Source organism: Epargyreus clarus, unplaced genomic scaffold (genome assembly GCF_041222505.1).
Source record: "Epargyreus clarus isolate Ecla_fem2 unplaced genomic scaffold, WU_Ecla_fem_2.2 ptg000002l, whole genome shotgun sequence".
Lineage (NCBI taxonomy): Eukaryota > Metazoa > Arthropoda > Insecta > Lepidoptera > Hesperiidae > Epargyreus > Epargyreus clarus.
Window position 1 is genome coordinate 2,309,050 of NW_027332210.1, and position 21,442 is coordinate 2,330,491.

General features: G+C 33.9%; 1 protein-coding gene across 1 annotated transcript in view; it reads left to right on the forward strand.

The window, feature by feature from the left end:
* Nucleotides 1–9,249, forward strand: part of srl (PGC-1 family member spargel) — a 14,083-nt gene extending 4,834 nt beyond the window's left edge. Inside the window, exons 2-8 of the mRNA XM_073077653.1 lie at nt 1,216–1,448; nt 1,787–3,238; nt 3,316–5,864; nt 6,460–6,579; nt 6,853–6,993; nt 7,616–7,752; nt 8,235–9,249. Coding sequence (XP_072933754.1) covers nt 1,218–1,448; nt 1,787–3,238; nt 3,316–5,864; nt 6,460–6,579; nt 6,853–6,993; nt 7,616–7,752; nt 8,235–8,398 — 4,794 coding nt within the window. The 5' untranslated portion in view covers nt 1,216–1,217 and the 3' untranslated portion in view covers nt 8,399–9,249. The remainder of the gene's footprint in view (nt 1–1,215; nt 1,449–1,786; nt 3,239–3,315; nt 5,865–6,459; nt 6,580–6,852; nt 6,994–7,615; nt 7,753–8,234) is intronic.
* The last annotated feature ends 12,193 nt before the right edge of the window (nt 9,250–21,442 follow it).

Below are 21,442 nucleotides of genomic sequence, written 5' to 3' on the forward strand. Positions count from 1 at the left end.
CAGAAGGGTTCTACCAGCTTTTGTTCTGTTTTCGTGTATGTCAAGTTTTGTTGTGTCCCTATATGATTAGTACTTGTTTCCAAATAAACAATATATTACACAATATTAACGCATATTTAATTAACGCCGAAAATATGAGTGAATCACTCCTAAACAAGTAAAGTATAAAACAATTAATTTTTTTGTGAGGTGAATCATAAGTGTTATCTCTTCTAGTGAAATTACATAGCAATCTCAAAATCATATTGCAATTAAGTATGACATTGATTTATCTATTCTTTCATCATTATCATTGTCCCACTACTGGGCAAGGGTCTCTCCTTAGAATGAGGAAGATGAGGCCATAGTCCATTGTGCTGGCCAAGTGTGTGTGGACTGCATATACCTTTGAGATTTTGTTATAAATCTTTCAGATGTGCAGGTTTCTTACAATGTTTTACTTTACCGTTCAAGCATGTGATCATTAATTTCCAATATGCACATAACTTTGAAAAAATCAGAGGTGCTTGCCTGGGATTTGAACCTCAGACCCCTCTATGGAGAGGCAGAGTTTCTTAACCACTAGGCTATTACTGCTATTTATGCATTCCTTACTGTCATGAAATATGGTTATTGATAAGCACATAACGTCATATAGATACAATTTCAGGGCGGATTTAGGAGAGGATTACCTACAGCCTTGAACTTGAGACTGACTTGTGAATACGTTTTAAGTTATTACAATATATTTCTGTTGTAATTTGCTGCTCTGAAAACAGATTGATGAAAAAAATCAAACTATAACAATATACAGTATTTGAAATAAATCTATAAAACATTCCAGTTCTGTCGGTATAGATGTCTCACTATTGCTGTTTTGAAGGCGGCAAGACCCTTTGAGGTTACACTTCGGGTCTACCGCCATAGCTTATTCTGCCTTATATCGGCAATTTTAAGTGCTATTGTGTTCCAGATTGCAGCTACACATATTTATTTGAGCCGTTCCAATTTATTCCTCAGGGGTAGCAATGTATATGTGACCGGCCTACGTCAGCTAGGATACTATCTCATCTGGAGTTGATTACAGATGTCCATGGGTGGCAGTAGCCTCTTACCATCAGATAGACTGCATGCTGGTTTACTACTTGAACATTATAAATATTAAAAAATAGGTACGCAACTTTGTATAGTGATCTTTTATACTTGTAATTTATATTGGTGCCATTTCTTTCCCAGATATGGAGTCGCATATTCTAAATATGTACCATCAGGCTCGCTATCGCACCATTGGCCATAAGATTATGCGCACAACAAGCGAGTCTTTGTCATCGGAGAGCAGTTGTAACCAGAACAGCCCAGAATATTCTCAGAATCAGCAGGCAAGCCAGTATGAGGACGAGAGCCATGGAAGGGAGTATTGGCATCGTCAGGACGGTAATAAGTGTCGTGAGTGGAGTCAGAGTCAAACAGTGAGTGGTCTGTTGATGTATTTTTATGTTTTAAGACTTTTATGTTGATTGCCGTGTCTGCATGTTTGCCCTTTTGTCACAAATTTCAATCTCTGTATAAATATTTGGCTTAAAAAAAAATAAGCTACAAGCAATGCTAACCTACTCAAATAACAAATGCTCTATCTACACGTTTGAGTTTGTGACGGCTTGTCAAGCGTGTGTACGCGGCATTGGAGTTGTATGGTTGAGGCAAATGTAGACATGTTTTTGTCATTTAACTGACATATTTGACATTAAATTTTATTATTGTTATTCTTTTTTAACATTATTTTAGTTTATTGGTGGAATGATTTCAGGTGAATATAACACATAGTCAAGACTCGAGTTCTGAAGATGAAGAACAAATTGATGTTCAAGAGGTGTCTGTAGAAAAGGCCTGCGATTCTGGTGATCAAATGGAGCTTCTGGAACCAGATAATATGGAAGAAAATTCTCTTGTAGAAGGAGACGACTATGATATAATCCAAGTTTTTGCTGTAGACCCAGACTTAGACCTTCTTGAAGCTTCATCGGACGAAGAAAAAGAATCTGATGATTACTATATAAATGAACATATTGAAGAAGCGGATAATAGTGAATATGTCAATACCGAAGACAAAAATAACCAAAAAAATCATATAAGTCATGATGGTATAGGCATAAACTTGGATAATCCAGTAGTTTCAAATGTCGATGAATATTTCATTAAAGATAACGATGAAAAACATATACTAGAAGTAAAAGATGAGCCTGTGGTAAAAGATGTTGATGAGTACTTCATAAAAAACCCAAAAGACGACTTAAAACCACCTAATTTAGATGATTTTCTAGTTAAAAATAAATTGTTAGAAGAAGAACATACTGATTTTCGGATACCAAAAAGTATTCCGAATGTGGATGAATTTTTCGTAATAGAACAGGAAAAAAGTCTTAAGGTAGAAAAAGATGAACCACAAGAAGACTTGGAAAACGAAGATCCTCACGATGTGTCAATTAATGAGTCTGATTTGGAAGTACTGCCCAATATTGAAGAACTGAAAAGATATCTTTTAGATGATTTGCCGTATACTAAGTTTAAAAACTTACAAAAGTCGTGCTCAGTACCACATTCGCCGATGCATAACATATGTATGGATATCGATGCTAAAACCTGTTTAAGTTTTGAAAGCCTTAACCTTGATCTATCTGATATAGCCTTTGAAAATGATAAAGACAAATCTTGCAGTACAGCCAAAAGTGATGACATTCCGCGAACGTTAACAGACGAGGACGTTAATAGCTTTTTGATAACATGTAAACCAGAAGTAAAGAATATTAAAGATGAGGATGATCTTAGCCATCAGGACATGGAAATAGATCGACCGGTTGAGTCTACGATTGCGAATATTGAAACGTCGCCAGCTCTTCTCATTCCTGACCGAAAATGCACATCGACCCCGATTCCCAAACCCACAGTGGCTACAGTCTTAGACTACTGCATAGAAAAACCTGTTCTGAAGAAGGAAACCGAAGTAAAAGTGGAACTGGATGATTTTGTTGATGTGGAATCTTGCCACGACACTGTTATACCAGTGTTGGAAGCAAACAATTTGAGCTCTCTACTGGAACAATTCGAAGCCACGGAAAAGTTGAATAGTAAAACAAAGCTTGCACCTGATAGTAGACCCGTAGTAGAACCGAAAGTTAAACCATACAATAGCTTAACGAACGGTATGCGCTTGCAGGACGCCGGAGTTCAACTGAACAAGACAAAAATGCGACAAATATTGGTGAGTATGTTTTATATTATGTCACAATAAATTTCAGATCCCTTGAGAAAACATTATCCTACGTTGACATATTGCAGATGCAGCCGACAGTTAACACAACGGTTAGGAGATCGCCAAGTCCTGTGCATTCAGACCACGACTATTGCTCTTCTAAAAAGCGCCACAGCCTTCCCAATATAAAAGGGGGACAGAGTCTATTGAAACCTGAAGTCTTATCCAGTAACAATAAAATCTTGAACTCTAGACATAGATCGTGTAAGAATAAAAAAGTTGTCTATCACTTAAGCAGTGATGATGAGAGCGAAAAGAGTGATAACGTTAAGAAAAACAAAAGTATGAACAATCGTAGTGTCGATGACAGTGATATAAAGCTTAAAAAAATAAACCTAAAACAAACTGTCAAACCTTCCGTTAATTTGAACTATCGTAAAAAAATATCACCTACACATAGTGCTTTGAACGATAGTAATGTTGACAAAAGTAACGATTCTGTGATTGTGAAACGTGCTTATAAAGCAAGTGATACTTCTTGTAGTCAAAATTCTAATGGTAGCATTAAGTTAACTATAAAAAATAAATCTGAAGTTATACTAAATACCTGTGATGCTAATGACAATCATAAAAGTAAAAGTAGTGAAAAACATAAAGTAAGTAGTGTGAGTGAAAAGTCTTTGAACAATGTTAAGAACAATTCAGTTAAAGTTATTGAAAATGTAGATAGGAACGAAATAAAAAATACCGTTAGTATAGCGAATGAAAGAAAATGTAAGGAAGAATCAAACAACAATATTGATATTAAAGAAGAACCAAACACGAATTCGGAACATTTTTACACAGCTCTGTTTAGCAATAAACAAGACGTTCTAATACCTCAATCAATTCCATTGAAAACTGAAGAAAAAATACAAGAGGAGGATGTAAAAAGAGTTGTTGATGTTTCAAGTATAAATGAAACAGAACAGCCACAAAAGAAGAAGAAACTTAATTTACAAGAATATAAACTGAGACGTGGCGTAAGTTCCAACAACAGTTCAGCGACAGTGAGTCCTGAAGCAATATTCCCTGATATTCCAATCCTTGCATCTTCGGACAAAGTGCCAAAATATGCGATCAGCCCTGTACCAGCTAATGGCCTAACACCAGTCAAAGAAGAGGCAAGCGTAGAAGCACCTAAAAAGATCTTTGATCCTATTAGAGAAGCGTCTAGGAAAATTTTGATGAATACAAAAAAGCAAAAGGCAGAGGCTACGAGAAAGCGAGATGAAGATATTGTCATGAGCAAAATACCTAAAGTTGAAAATTTACAACTGCAACCTCTTATCAGTGATGCTGAAATGATGAAAATCGTGGGTATGGCTCCTGCTGAAATATTGCCAGTCCCTGTTATAACTGAAAAACCTCAACCACTTAAAGAGTATGATGAGATAGTCATGGTCAGTATCGGTACAAACACAGACGAAAATGTTTTCAAACAATTAGCAAAGCATCATGATACCATGAAAGTAAAAAGTCCGTCGCCTGTAGTGGATAATAGCAAATCTACTATCAACTTTAAAATTAAAAAGTCGGATCACGTACTCAAACATAATGTATTCGACGCTGTAAAAAGTGACAGAGGTTTAATTGAAGATAAAAAACATAGTTCTGATATAAGAATGGACAAAGAGAGGTTTAAAGACATAACAGCGACATTGAAAAGCGTAGAAAAACAAGTTGATACTAAAATTTCTAGTAATTCGTTATTTGCGAGCATACAAGATACAGTGATGAAGAAAGCTCCGAGCAATTCTAGCCAGATGTCTGCTAATGAGCATAGATCAAAACCAACATCACCTTCGGATAAGCGTGATAGGACCAAGCGTTTGAAAACTGCAATCGTGCGAGAATTTGACGCCAACGCGGAACATGGAGAGGATAAGATAATTCTCCATCTCAATAAAGAGCGGCAAAAGCCAAACTTAGCTAGCATCACTGTTCAAACCGATCAAGTCGCACAATTCACCACTTTGCCTGACAACCGACACACATCGGTAGAAAATACAATTGTCAAACATCAAAGGCAGGAAACACCAAGAAAGAGGAATGATAGTGACATGTCGTTGTCGAGTGAAGGTAGCCCAGTTCGAGCGAGGAAACGCACGAACACAAGCAATACAGACGACAAAGTTAAGCATAAGCCGGAGAGCAGACGAGACGTGAAGTCGAAAGAGAAAAGATCGTGCTCTCGCGACCGCCACGACAGCTACCGCCGCTCGAGATCCCCATCAAGGAATCATAGGCGGAAACGTTCACACAGTAGAAACAGATCCCGATCGCGCGGTCGGTATCGACGGTACAGACGATCTGACTCGCCGTACAGAAGGAAACGAAGATCTAGATCGAGATCGCGCTCCCCTTACCGCCCAAGTCGCCGCTCACCTTCAATCAGACGAGACTACAGATCGAATCGAACTCGATCGAAATCTAGACACACGACGCGGTCTAGAAGTCCCATGCCTAAGAAGAAGAGTCCTCAATATAACATTAATAATGCACTGGATAGGAAGACCAATCGCTCCCTAACGCCTCCGATGAGAAAGCCGACTGTTTCAGAAAGTTCTGAATCGTCGTCGTCTTCGTCGTCAAGGTAAGTATAGACGGGTGGGCTTTTATGTATCTAATCGAAATTAATATAGGGTAGCAATAGATCTATAGCTCACGTTATATACAATTCTAATTTGAGGTTAATTACACTATTAAGAATGTGCTTCATAACAGCAGTGTTAAGCGCTGCTGTGTTTTGGTTTTAAGTGTATGGGAAGATTGACAGACTTTTTCCAGGCATGCCAGATTAATCATCAAGATAACGGCCCATTTAAGGCCGACCTTTATCTGGGGTTGATTATATATGTCCATGGGCGGCAGTAGCCACTTATTAGGTGGACTGCATGGCCATCTGCCATTTTATATAATAATGAGAAATTTCCATGGGTCGTGCCATTTTTAACTTAGGTGGATTGTATAGCCAGCCATTGTATAGCTATTTTTTTTTTTTTAATAAACAATAATAGCAATACGTCACTAATACGACAAAATAGTTTGCAATTTTCTTAATACTTGTATATTAACTGTTTGATTTCATATTGTATCTCATAGAATTTCATGTTGAATTTTGATATTTGTTTCATGTACTAGAAAGTGTGAAGCAATTATTTCTAAATGATATTTCTTCTCATTCATAGTTCTTCATCTTCGTCAAGTAGTTCTTCTGACAGTTCAAGAGATTCAAGAAGATCCGGCTCTTACAGAGTTGAAGACTACAGAAAAACAAGTTTCAAGAGTCCATACAGCTCTGAAGATAGGTAATTTTAAATTAATTAATTCATTTTTGTGTATGTATAATGTATGCATTGCCATCTACATACACGTAAGATTTTCTTTTATGAATTTATAAGAAATAAAAAGTAAATGATTTTGTCAACTTAATAAAATTAAGTGTTCTTAATGAAATCACAAATGAAAACATTTTGTAGATACTTGAGTCGAAGCGCCAAAAATTGTATTTAAAGTGTACAAAGTTCATATTGTGAATAGGTTTGAATGTTTATTTTAGCAATATTTTAATTTTCTTCCAGGGAAAACAATGCACCAGTGGAAGAGAGACGGATAGTGTTCGTGGGTAAGCTAGAGAAGGATATAACTAAAGCAAACCTGAGGGGACAATTCACCAAGTTTGGACCCATCACGGAAGTGCGTCTTCATACTAAGGAGGATGGGTAAGTGACTATGTGTTCTTTTGACTAATAAACTACGAATTGTTATCAAAAATGTCCCAACTAAGACTGCTACATAACGAAAAAAGTACTACAATGAAGCCAGTTGTCATTTGACTGAGCAACAGATCAGACGTTAGTCTATGCAAAAAAAAACAATTTTAACTTATATCATGTAAGTATCGTATTGCTCTAAGTTGTATTTACAATGGCATGGTTAAATAAAAAATTCGTTATAACTTCATGTTATGAAGTTATTTCCAAGCAACTCTTACTTAAACTGATTTTTAGGGAATTTACTACTATCCTCGACACTATGTTTTACTAGATCATTGATAGAAAAAATACATATTAGTATTTGTACTTACTGTTCATTCTATACACTTCTCTACCATATTAATAAAATAAAACTATTTCTTGATCCAATTTACAACTTTTATTATTACCCGCGCAAAATAAAACTCAAACGTCAAGTGTTTTTTTTTTAATTTTTTTATGCTAATGCATACAATGACTATATAAATGGGCGCTTCTTATTATAAAAATAATACTGTAATTAAATAATTTGAATATATTTCTAACAATCTATACAAGAATATATTTAATCCCAGACCTATTCTTCCAGGACTAGGTATGGTTTCGTGACGTTCAAGCGCCAAAGGGACGCTTGGACGGCGGTGGAGTCGGCCAGTACTTTCCCGCAGTACGACGTCGGCTTCGGTGGTCGCAGGGACTTCTGTAGGCAGAGTTATGCTGATCTCGGTGAGTTGATTTCGAAAGGCCTGCTTTATGCAAGGGAGGGAATTAGGGTAGGTGTGGATGGTAGGCAATTTATTAAAGAGTCGCGAATTGATATACCGATACGGATGATGGGTTAAAGAATTAAAAGCAATAACAGTATAGGTACAAGCAAAAGTAATAAAGTGATATAAAAGGAATATTCTACGTACTTTTAATAGACGCAGCTAAGTATTGGGATGAAACATAATTTTTTTAGTTTATCTTAGTCCAATTTTTTTATTTAAATAAATTTAATAACACTGTAAATTAGAGTTTTATTAAATATCAAAATATACAGATTGGCAAAACGCGAGATATAGGGGCATTTTTTATCTGTTTATATCAAATTTATTAAACATGCATGATCTTCATGAATGCTTGTTAGACACCGCTTCAACAGAATTGGTTTTACATAACCAAAGAATCACATGAAGAGATTCTTTCACATTCTTTTCCATTAACAGATGGCCTGGAAGCGAAGTATACGGAAAGCGCTTTCCACGGCCAGCCGGCACTCCCTGTGCGTAGGAACGACGACATGTCCTTCGAACAAATGTTGCTAGATATGAAAAAGAAACTAAACAAGCGAAAAGGCGAGAAGTCACGCAACGACGACAGTATAGCTTGACACTTGCTTCTTACCTTAGCCTTTTTTTTTCATTCGACGGCCAGCGCCATCTGTCACAGCAGCTGTCAAACTGACAGGTCCGCTGGCGGGTGCAAACGTCAAACTGACAGTTCGCGTTCCGTTCCGTGCAATCGAAAAGACATTTTTTGTTTTTGTTTATGATTCGTTAAAGACGTTGCTCACACGATGTACCTACTTCCTTAGTTAAATTATTTTTTAATAGTTCTCTGCTACCGATTTAGTTCTTTTAACCAATGTAAATATTAGTTTTAGTATGTTTTCGTATATAGATCTACGTATGTATGTATAACATTGTTAACACTACCTCTTATGTTATGTTAGTCAATTTAATTTCTTTTTAACATCTGTGAATTTGTACATATACTTTAGTTAGTATTCTGAAAGACTCTGCTCCTATTTACGTTAGTTTAAAAGAAATAGGTTCGTATGATATTAAAAATAGAGATTGCTTATACGCTGTTGAATAAGGATTCGGTTGTACAAAAAGTACATTTTTTTAAGTATATTGCGATCATGTCTATGATTTTCATTGTGATTTCACAGACAGACATGTACATATTAACATTATATATGTTGTGATTAATAAATACATTTGAGAGTTTTTTTTGTTTTATAGAGGCTTATCGATTAAATAATTTGAACAAAAATATAGGTCGTTACTCAGTGTTTGATGTATAAAAATGTATTATTGATGGCGATTTATGTAATAAGCGTTATAAAGTCTATACAGGGTGAACTTTTCAAACGGGCCTTCAGGGCCAAATCCGAAACTATAAGGATTAGCGAAAAATGCTGAAAGGAGTTACGAGGCCCATTTTGATAAAAACTAAAACTACATCATTACTTTTTTAAAATTTAATGATGCAGTTTTCTTTTTGATGTAATGCGGCCTCGTTACTCTTTTCAGCATTTTTAGTTATTAATCCTTATAGTTTCGAATTTGGCCCTGAAGGACCATTTGAAAAATTCACCCTGTATATGAAGCTCAGTTCTAGCTCAGTGGTAAATTTATTCGTAACTAATTTTACTGAATAATGCATTGATTCGTAATATTTTTAACTGCTGGTTGCATAATGCACAGCTCAATAAATATATGAGAGCTGTAGCTCAGCTCACGGTTTTTGAGCATTAGCTGCAGACCGGCACTTTGACAACTCATAGACTTTCGCCTCATAAACTTTATGAACTCCACTGAGTATATTAATTAAATATTAGAGAAAAGAGCTGATTTTTATGTGCCTCCGCTTGTTTGTATGTAATTGAGCTGCAGCTCGAAGCTTCTCGGTCACGTGACTTGAATACTTGAGCTGAGAACTGAGTTACACACGTCATCTATTACGTTCAATTAGACTAGTCGCCATCTTAACACTAATTAATTAAATATGTTTTGTTTATATAAAACCTGGTCGATCAACGATTTTCGCTATCTTTCTGATATATTATAAACAGTAGTTAATTGTAGTGTAACAAATGAAAGACTGCCTAACATTAGCACAGCGTTTAGGAATTGAGGGTAAAGTGTAGTGAAGAGGGTATATTGGCAAGGTATTTGTCAAATATTGTCGAAGTACTTTGAGATATTGAGAAAGGGTAATTTTTTTGGGTATCACGCCTGATTTAGGACAATGAGGGTATATGAGACAAAGTGTAAGGGCTAAAATATGTACATAGGATTGGACGTTCGTGTCAAAATGTAGCGTTTAGATACTCGCGAACAATTCGCCGAGTGACTCGCCGAACAACGATGAGTATGTAAACGTCGCCGACGAGTAAAGACGAACAATCCTTAAACCCAAACTCCGTGGAGAACGAACTTGCTTCGTGACATGTACCGAACATGTACAAGTGTACTGTTCTCGCTTTTACATATTCGTACTCACGTCTATTCGTCTCTATTCGGCTAGTATCTAAACGATGCATGCGTTATGTCGTGCAGTAATGTGACGTCGTGTCGTGGAAATCTATGACATTTATTAACAAAATTAGACCTTTTTGACTTTACCTATGAATTTCTTACCCAATTCCTTTATAGTAAATGTAAAATAATATAACATATTCGAAAAAGATAAAAATGTTTCAACTATGTAAACCGTTGTCTATGGATTGTTGTTACAATATGTAGCAATAATAACAATATATCGTTATAAATAACGATATAATATAATTAATATTATTGAGACTATTTAAACGTTTGAAACAATATAAACATTGATTTTTCATGTTAAAAATTCGAAGACTAATTTCATCTTTACATAGTTAAACATAAACATACTGTTCTGAATATATTACCACATATTTGGTGGGAAAACGGCATCTAAATCTGTCTGAAAAAGTCTATAAGTAACCAGACATACGTTACATATTATATATTTTACGATATTTTTATAAATGTTGTAATATGAAATCTTGATAGGATGGCATTTTTTTCATCTGATTGTAAACATTTTATGGTATCTTACAGAAAAAACTATATAATCGAAATACTTTGTGTATAACGACTATTGCTGCTTAAAATAATTGATACCTATTGTAAAATAGTAAACTGACTGCTTTTTAAAACCTGAAATCATTTCTAAAACTTTGGTTAATTCTATAAGATATGTCCTGGCAACCTTTTGCACTGAACTATAACATTTTATTGTGTATATGTATATAAAATACATAACAGTAGATGACAAGCACGTAATAATAATCACATGTGAATGTTATAATACGCGTTGTCGCTTATCATGTGTAGAAACTATGTACAATGATATATCGTAATTATGTACTATTTAAACTATTATGAATGATATGTAATGTATATAATAACGTTCAGGGTCTGGTAAGTCCGTCAACACTTGTTACCTATGTTTACCACTTAATGACTAAGTGCTACTATATATTACTTATAACACATCATCAGCTTTCGCGCTATAACGTTATTTCCAATGATATTATAAGTATTATATTGTTAATTGAGGCTGTTAGAACCAGAGTAGCCTAAGTACAAAAAACGATTTACAATATGGAGAAAAGTAAAAGTGTATAGTCCGCTCTGAAGTTGTTGCGAGGAGGTGCAGTCATATAATTTACTATAGCGACGCGATTCATTTATATATTCAGAGCGGACTAGCAGTTTTACGCGGACTATACAACATTTTTAAATTACGAAAATACAGATAGGTCAAAAATCATAAAAATGCACTCTGGTTCTAGCAGCCTAATTATAGTATCATTAGTTATACGTTATATTATAACGTATGTGCTGTTATAATATAACGTTATTTAGCATGTTATAACGTCGATCCAGCTATTTATAACGGTTTTTGAAATATATTTTATTATAAACGTTTAGCAATGATTTGAATAACTTTGTTACGTTTGAAAATTAACGTCGTATGCTTTTTTTTTCAATTACATTTTAACAAGTTTGTTGAATGTTTTGTTTTTGGAAACGATTTTTTTAGTTATCTTGTATTTAACTCTAAAATGTTTATCTTAAGTTTTCAGCTAGTAATCTTTAATCTAGCTAATATGTAATTCGGAAGTAAATTATGCTATAATATTTGGACGCCGTATTAGTTGTCTGTTAAAATATATTTTGCAAAGAATCTTTAGCATATAAGGAGATATATAAATGTGAAGAATCGGTGTAATTGTGTTTGATGTGTATTAACAAGGAAGATAGAAAAATAAAACTAAAAAATCTTTATTTTCATGCAATGTTTCATATTTTTGTTCAAAACTGATCAACTATTTTGCTTACACGTTGCATTTTACAAAAACTATAGATCCTACTGTAAACTTTGATATGTACGTTAAGAGATTGTTATATGTAATTAATATATATTTTTTCTGCTGTATAGAATATTCTTAATTTATAAAATTGCTTCCAGTTTTTATGCCAGTGCCAAATGAACGCCGAAATTTTTGTTCCTATATTGTCAACTACAATAAATTATACTGCGTATCAATAGAATTTTACTGTAGATAATATTAGCTGCAAATTACACGCTTTATATAAAAACACAAGATGTAGTAACTTATATAATATTGTATGATGTATTTATTGAATTTATTTCCGTATTAATACTGAAAGAGACATGAAATATTATACACAATATATAAGTAATAAAAATTACAGAATAGTTACTGGCTGCGTTCCAATTCACATAAAAACAAATGATTGAGGAAATTCCGTTTTGCAAGATATTTGGGATGATAATATTCGAAGTGTGATATTTTGGGATTTTACCATAAATTGGAATGCGGCTAGTACAATTAGAAATATAGGTGTTGTCGTAGGTAACTTATGTCTCTATGTATACACAGGTATTATATGTAGATAGACACCTAAAACTTGATACTAAATATATTTCTACGACTAGATTTTTCAATGCGGATTAAAATTTCGAAATTATTACACGATCTTTCAAAACAATACAGTTGTTATTGGCTTCCAACTGCCAATTGTACGGTAAGTTGTATGACGTTAAAAAACCAACGTAAAATATAATTGAAGCAAAAATAACGTAGCTGCTATATTTAACGTTGTAATTATATTTGTGTTTTTAACGTAACCGTTATTCTGTGTTAATAAGTCCAAATTAGATTTAAATACCCTTCGATACTAAGCTTTTACCCTTTCGACGCCTCTGTGGGCGTGTAAGTAGAAAAACTATATAGATGTGAAAGTTCAAAAAGTTTTATTTAGCGACTTGAAAGTCTAAGGCTGCTAGCATTGTGGTGCGCCGATATTTCTGTGAAACGAATGCATTGAGAAGAGATTATCTAATGCAATGAGGACAAAATGTAAGTACTCTACAACTATTGGCTTTGTCAGGGAATTAAAATGAAATCAGCATTTGAATTTTTAGAATCGTACCAATGTGATTTATGTGTTGATATCAAAATATTTCACATTCAAAGAATTTTGATAAAATATATTCAATATGGTCCTTACTAAGTTTAACAAAGTAGTCTTCGTTACCCAAATAAATATGTTTATGCATTATTTTATGCATCAAATTTAAAGCAGTATCTGTGGTCGTAATATAGAAAACTATAATGTTTTTTTTTGTTTATCAAATGGTCTAAGATCCGAAGCTAAATCGAACTGGACCGAGCTGATAATAGAATGAAACTCATTTTATAATGAAATTAGTACATTGGGTAATACATTAAAAATGGGTTTGCTAAAAAAATCCTGGAGAGGATAATTTTAATTATTTTTTGAAAAATTAAAATTTAATTGAAAATTAAATTTTGCAACATCAAGATAATAAGAAAATTCTATTCTGAGTGAATGTTAAAAACATACAGAATGTGCAGGCTTTGGGTTGCCTATTATTTACGTGGACGAACTACTGGGTTGTCAGGTATAAACAGGTATTTCGCTGGCAACTACTTTCACTCATGATGATAATAGATAAAATTTTATATCAGTAGAAGCGCTGTTTTATTGTGAACACGTTGATATAGGGTTGTCTGCAAAATGAAAATTAATTTTTCAAAAAATAATTAAAATTATCCTGTCCAGGATTTTTTTAGCAAACCCATTTTTAATGTATTACCCAATGTACTAATTTCGTTATAAAATGAGTTTCATTCTATTATCAGCTCGGTCCAGTTCGATTTAGCTTCGGATCTTCTACTAAAAAGCATTACGTTACAATAACGCTTTCCGTTAATAACTGTCACTTCTTTATTATAACAGGAACTTTATGAATCCACACTATCGAATTTTATAATATAATCTTTATGCCACATACTATTTTTGTGCATCATCATCATCAACTCATTACTGTCCCACTGCTGGGCACGGGTCTCCTCTCATAATGAGAAGGATTAGGCCATAGTCCACCGCTCTAGCCAAGTACATGTATTGGTAGACTACATACATTTGAGATTTTTTTTTATAAATCTCTCAGGTTGCATACCTTTTCCTCACGATGTTTTCCTTCACCGTTTAGCAAGTGATAATTAATTTCTAATACGCACAAAACTTTGAAAAATCAGAGGTGCGTGCCTGGGATTTCAACCATGGACCCCTCGATCGAGGGGCCGAGTTTCTTAATCACTAGGCTATCACTGCTACAAAATTATTGTGCATATTATATAATTAAAAATTATATTAAAACTGCATAATAAAACATTGGTATTTGGTATTGATACTGTTCAATGTTTACCGGGTATCTTTTTATCTATGGAGTAAGCTTTTTTGTAGAAATATTAACTTTTCCCAAAGGAAAATCTAATATTTTGCCTTTATATTAGGTGCCCGTTTCTATAGTCGTGGTTCGTTAATAAAAATCGAAAGTATGACCTAAGTCTGTTTCAAAAAAATAAAACTATAAAAAAATGAAATTCTATTTTTGTACGGTAACAGATATGATTCTGGCTTTATGGTTAATATTAATTGTAAAACGTAATGTAATATTCTTAAATTTGTCTACTCAACAATTTGAATCTTAGTTCAAAGGTATTTTGGGCAGTTTCTAGGTAATTCCATTCCATACAGTTGCCAAAAAATTGGTGCTGAAGAAAAATACGTATGTTCCGATTATGGTATACGGTTCTGTAGAGTGTGGTATCTGGGGGCCTACCACCATGTTTTAAAAACCATTATAGTTCAGGAAAGTTTTATTTCCTCTTTAAAACAATAAAATATTCCGTCATTCACAGTTGAACAAATTTAAAATCTTATTAATTTTTCACTTATCCATGCATAAAACCAACTGAAATTGTCATATTTTGCTTGAAAGTTAAATTTTCTGCATAAAAATGAAAGTATGATTAAAATAATATTGTGTTAAGAGATGGTAGTAACCCCCTTGTCATTTTTCGCGCGCTCTTTCATATTCCAAATCATTTTAATTTATCGGACTTTCCTTTTACCGGTGTATAGATCGTAGAATGGAAGTCGATTTAAATGTATGGTGCTTAAAATGTTTCTGATTTTGTAACTTAATCTAAAGAATGACATAGGAATTAGAGAGACTACAGCTTTCAAAAAAAATAATATCATCGCGTCTTTTATCGATTATTTTATATTGTATTCTAAAATGTATTTTTACGCTTCTTTGTTACTGAAAATGAGAAAAAATAACAAAATTATGTAAATACACTGGGGGCAGAGGTTGCATATTGATTTTCATAAATAAAGTTAGGATATGAAAGAATGGATACGAAAATCGTTTTTAGAAAATTGACACAATTAAAGGCTGAAGTAGTATTGTAGGTTTAGCAGCTTTCATATTACGCACTATGGAAATATGGCAGTTAATAGTAATTTCACACTAATTTTACGAAAAATGTAACGATTTTAAAATACAAAACATTGGTAAAAATAAAGGCATTGCATTATTCCTAAAGTCTGCATACGTCTACATACGTGTTAAATAAAATTGGCAAATGATACAGATAATACTATAAAATGCTTTTCCCGCCATAAAAAGTTGGTGTAATAGACTATAAAATAAATATAGCACTGAAATGTTTTTGTATATTCCGTAATTTTCCGTATTTGGTTGAACTAATCACGGGGTAGAAAATAAAGTTTCCTTTATTTTTACATGAATGAGTACTTTACCCTTATACAATTATATTGCCGCAAGGTAGTGGTTCTTGTTATTGTTGGTGTTTTACAGTCTGTTGTACAAGCATCAGACCAGATGTTAGTACATACAGTCAATAAGACCATCGTAAACTGACCCCGACAACATAACTTGGTCGTATCCGGCGCAGTGCGTAGTTGATTGGATTATTTATGGATTTTATTGGATAATTAAAACCATATACTAAGTGACGGGTCACAGACCTCAATAAATGGGATTGACTTTCCTGGTATTAAGGAGTCATAAATACTGGACATCCAACTTAAAATGTAAATCATAGGAGAATAAAAAATGCGTTTGTGACTAATCTTAGGTGGATATGACTACTGTAATTTTAAAAACATTTAAATATAACTCCTTATTCAAATTTATTATTTATTTTGTTTGATTAACAAAAGGCGGTGTTAAAAATTTGTATATTGTTTCACAGACCAAATAACATTTTTTACCAAAATAAAACAATTTATATTATATATTTTATACATATTTCAATAATCTATATATAATATGTTTCAATGAACGATATAAATCAAAATGGTGACTTGTGTATTGTTTCTCCCTCGCACTTTATAGAGAACGAGCAAGAGGGAATTAAAAATTCTGCCATTTTGAAGTACGATCTTGAATAATATGCCAGTTTGTTCTTCGTAAGTACAAATAATTTTATGTATTTGTATACGCGGTTCTATGTGTGTGTAAATTTGTAAATATGGAGGGTCTGTGTGAGTGTATATATTTATGTGTGTATGTTTCATAATATGCTGTTCAAAATTTCTAAATTTATTGAAATGAAAATGTACGAGTATTTTTCATTTTGTCTAAGGCTTATGTGGGGTAGAATTTATGCATATCTAACACACATAAAGACACATACACACAGTTTGTATTTATATAAACACACATAACACCACTTGTATGAATACTATTATTATACTCAAATTTAATCTTGCTCTTTTTAAAGTGCAATAATATTTAATAATTATTAAACAGATAATTAGACAGAAGTCTAGTTACAGGGTATTTTTTTGGCGAACGTAATAGGTATATTTTTATCTACAATTTCAATATAAATCCATGGTTTATTTCTTTTAGGATTGTCTGTGCTGGCCGCGAAATCTGTACTACAGATAATATAATATATAATAATATGATTTTTTAGAAAATAATATTCTGCCAAGTAATACTCTAAAATCTTCGAACTGCTTTAGTTAAGTTTTTAGTCAAATTGATTTGTACGAAGTTATGATAATTAAGTAGGTTTTATGAATTACCATTGCTTAAAACAAGGAATATATTGCCTTATAGGAAATGCTTCATATCAAATTACATAAATGTAAAACATGCTGAATTACAAATTAAAATTGACTTCTAGGGATTTATTGTACTTGATATGAGAGATCGGTTTGAAAGGTTTTTATTATTTTTTAATTGAATAAAAAATGCTTCAACGACAATCAGCAAAAATATAAACAAAAAATTATATTACAGATTGGCGGGATTCCACTTATACACAACGATGACCGCGCTGTTGTGTAGAAATGCAATGTGTAATTTTTTTCGGGTTTTAGATTAATTCTTAGATATTTTCGTTTAAAGAAATAATCTTTATATAATCGGGAAAAAATAATCTATTTGGCCTCTACTAAATAAGGTGTAATAATTGATTTAAAAAGTTTTAGTTTTTTTAGCGTGCAAATTACGTAAAATATAAGAGTAGATAACAAGATAATTAAAAAAATAGAGTATTCAAAATTTAATCGAACCGAAGAGACTGTCATTTGTGGCTAAAATTGAAAATATTTTTTGTTGATTGTCGTGAGCTCAGTATGTCCTTGTAAATAAATAAATAAATAAATAAAAGGTGACTACTGTAGGTACAACGCAATAGACACTACGGCTAAAACATACGACACGACGTCGTATCGTGGGACATTGCGCGGTGTCGCGAAACGATTTCGTGACGTGGACTTGCACCGTAGAAAATCACGACACGACATCGTAAAGTGCCTCGTTACGGCGCCGTGTCGTGTGCCTTATAAGGTCGTACGACTAGTCGTACCACGTACACTAAAAGTCCAATTTTGATCAAACAATAGTTTTAGTTCATAGGTATGGTTAAATAGTAGCAGTGAAAATGTTTTATACGTAATGTTGTTGAAAATAAAGTATTTTGAACAGAAATGTGTTTTCTTTTACCTTCCAAGCGGTTTGGTATTACTACATTTGTGTCCTTATTTTAAAAAGGAGAATAATAGGAGTTCTCAGCTGGGTTTCGCAACCCAGACTAGGCAAGTTTTATTTCATGCTGAGCATGCAGCTTACCTTTTTTTATAATATAGGAGTAGCAGACGAGCATGCAGTCCACTTGATGGTAAGTGGCTACTGCCGCCCTGGACATCTGTAATCAACCTCAGATAGGATTAGATATTCCTACCTGTGTTCGGCCACAGATGCGCCGCTACCCTTGAGGACTAAGCTAGAACGCCTCGGAAAAGAATGTCTCCCTAACCTTCAAAACGGAACACAGCAGCGCCTAACACTGCTGTTATTAGGCAGAAATACATGTGGCGGTGGTGCCGCCGGAGTCGAACCACAAAGGGTTCTACCACCTTCACCATCACCCTTCACCTGATGGTAAGTGACTAGAGTCGCCCATGAACATTTGTAATCAAACCCAGATAAGATGTCTGTTTTACCTGAGGTAAACCACAGATGCGTTACAGGATCCACCAAGGACTAAGTTGAAACGACTCGGATAATCATGGCTTATTAAATCCTTTAAACAGGAACAATTAGCGCTTATTTACTGCTGTTATTCGGCAAAAAATGTGTGGCAGGTGCCTCTGGAATTCAAAGGGCGCTGCCACCTTTAAGAGCAAATTGGGTATTAGCGATTTAAATTCCATAGTAATTTAACAGAAAAAAACGTACATCATGTAATTCATATGGAAAATAATTTATTTAACGGATTTTATCAGCGACATCTGTCATGAAGTAATAGAACCTCCACAGTGTTTGTATGAAAAGTTTATCAGAGACATCTATTGTGATTTTTTAGAACTACAACGGTTATAAGCTGGGTGCTATAGAGCACATTCTATTAGAAACTGTTTTGGCTGTGTTTCAGTAAAAAGTTAACTAGATGTCGCTCAAATGCTTTACAGAAGAGCATCGAAGAATATAAAAATATCTGTGATAATAAATGTACATGTAGTATGAATTCTATAATGCAATTTATTAGAATAAAAACTACGTAACACCAACTCAGCCTACACTTGTAGGTTATGAAACCAAAAAATTTGTTAACTTTTTCTAAAGTTAAGTTTCTAAACATATATAAGTAATATGTCACTGCAATTTTAAAATATGGGTATAGTTAGCAATTCTTCTGTAATCTAGTAGGATAAATCCAATAGAACAGATCTAAGCTTTGTCCTGTTTTAAAGCTTGTTTTATGTAAGTTTAGTTTGACTGAAAGTTCCTTACCTATTCCTGTCATAAAAAAAACATTGAATCGAAAAAGTTACTTAAACACAGTACAAGTTAGCCACATCCATAAACAAGTATCACATTCGAAAAATAACCAAAAGTTGAAAGGGCCTCATTATCCATAAGTAGGTACTCAGATCAGAGAATAAAACGTGCCCCTCAAGGTTCCTACAAGGGCAATTATAGGGGTAAATTAGTCGTAAGGGTCCGCACACCGACGCGGAAGGCCCTTAGGCTACCACACTAATTTTCGACGGCATTACACTTCCTTGCAACCGAATTTATTTAACACAACCATTGCTGCTTACGTAACGAAAGCTTAACAATTTTGCCTTTAAAGCCAGCAATGGATTGGGTGCAAACAGAAATTGTGAGTTCGAATTGGAATAATAAAGAAATGCTCCATTTCGCCTAAGGGCTAAGGGAGTGAATGAATGGGCATTTAAGGGTTCTAGCAGACGGTTCTCTGCCGTAGATCTCAACAAAGAACTATTAAAAGGAAGATTTAAAAGCTAATTGGTTGGGAAAACAGATCGCGTCTGCGATATCGGAAAACTGTAATTAATGATACTGAATATCTATAGTGGTTATTGAATATAAATGGAAGTTTAAATAACGATAAAAAGTAAAGTTCTGACATTGATAAATGACATACAATACAATATACATTGATTTATTTATTGCAATAAATGGTTTATGGCATTTAAACAGGCTACGATTTTTACAGATAAAATGGTTGCATTAAAACACCTTCCAATTTTGGCCTACTAAAACATTGTGGCTACCTACTTTAAGATTGGAGGGGTGTGGCAATTTGCTACATTCCTATAACAGGTATGCCAACCTTGAAAAATATTTTTATAACATTGAAGTAGGAAACGATCATAGTCCACCCATTGGTAAGTGGCCATTGACTTCCAAGGTCATCAAGAACAGGGATTCTACCAGAAGCCAATCACAGATGCGTTGCTATTTCTGTGGACTAAGTACAGGCCTTATACGTAATTCAGTGGTAAAGTAGGTATCTGCAAGAGACGTACTTATTTCTGAGCATAGATTAGTAAAGATTACTCACTCCTAACAAGAAAAAGTACCCAGTTTTGGGAATTGAAATAGTGCGTAAAAAAGTTTTGCCACGTCTCCGTGCTAAAATGTCCCTAAAATTGTTGAAATAATTATTTATTTATTGTGTATTAGTTATTTATTCCTAAATTTTGTCTAAAAATGTTTTTATTTGTCAAGAATTAAAAAAAAAGAACTTACTATAATAAGCTGTTTGTGGCTTCATTCAATTTCAAGGCGGCGAAGTATCTTTACTAATCTATGGTTCTGAGGGTAAGCTGTGATTCGACTCCGGAGACACCATCGCCACACCCATTTCTGCCTCATAACAGCTGTGTCAAGCGCTGCTGTGTTCTGGTTTGAAGGATGTGGTAAGGAAGACGTACTCATCCGTGGAATTTCAGCTTATTCCTCAGGGGTAACGGCGCATCTGTAGCCGGCCTCAGATAGGAATCTTATCTGGGGTTGATTACAGATGTCCATGGACCGACATTTACCATCAGGTGGGCTACGTGATCGTTTCCCACTCCTATTAAAAAAAAACGGTAATACAGGTAAGACCAATCTGATTTATACTTAATTACATATACATATACATGAGTTACCATCAGGTGAACTGCATGCTCGTCTCCTACTCCTATAGTCCTATACTTAGGTATAATAAAAACTAGTGAGTGGCTTATGGTACGAGTACTTCAGTCTGATTTCGACTTAATTACAGATTGACTTACCATCAGGTGGTGCACGCTCGATTGCCTTCCATAAAATATTACTACCAACATCAAAGAGCGTAGATAAACCAGAAAGTTAATGCTTGATGAAAGGCTTTTGCGGTTAATTACTGTTTTAAAGCTTGTAGCGCTGAGTCGGTTGA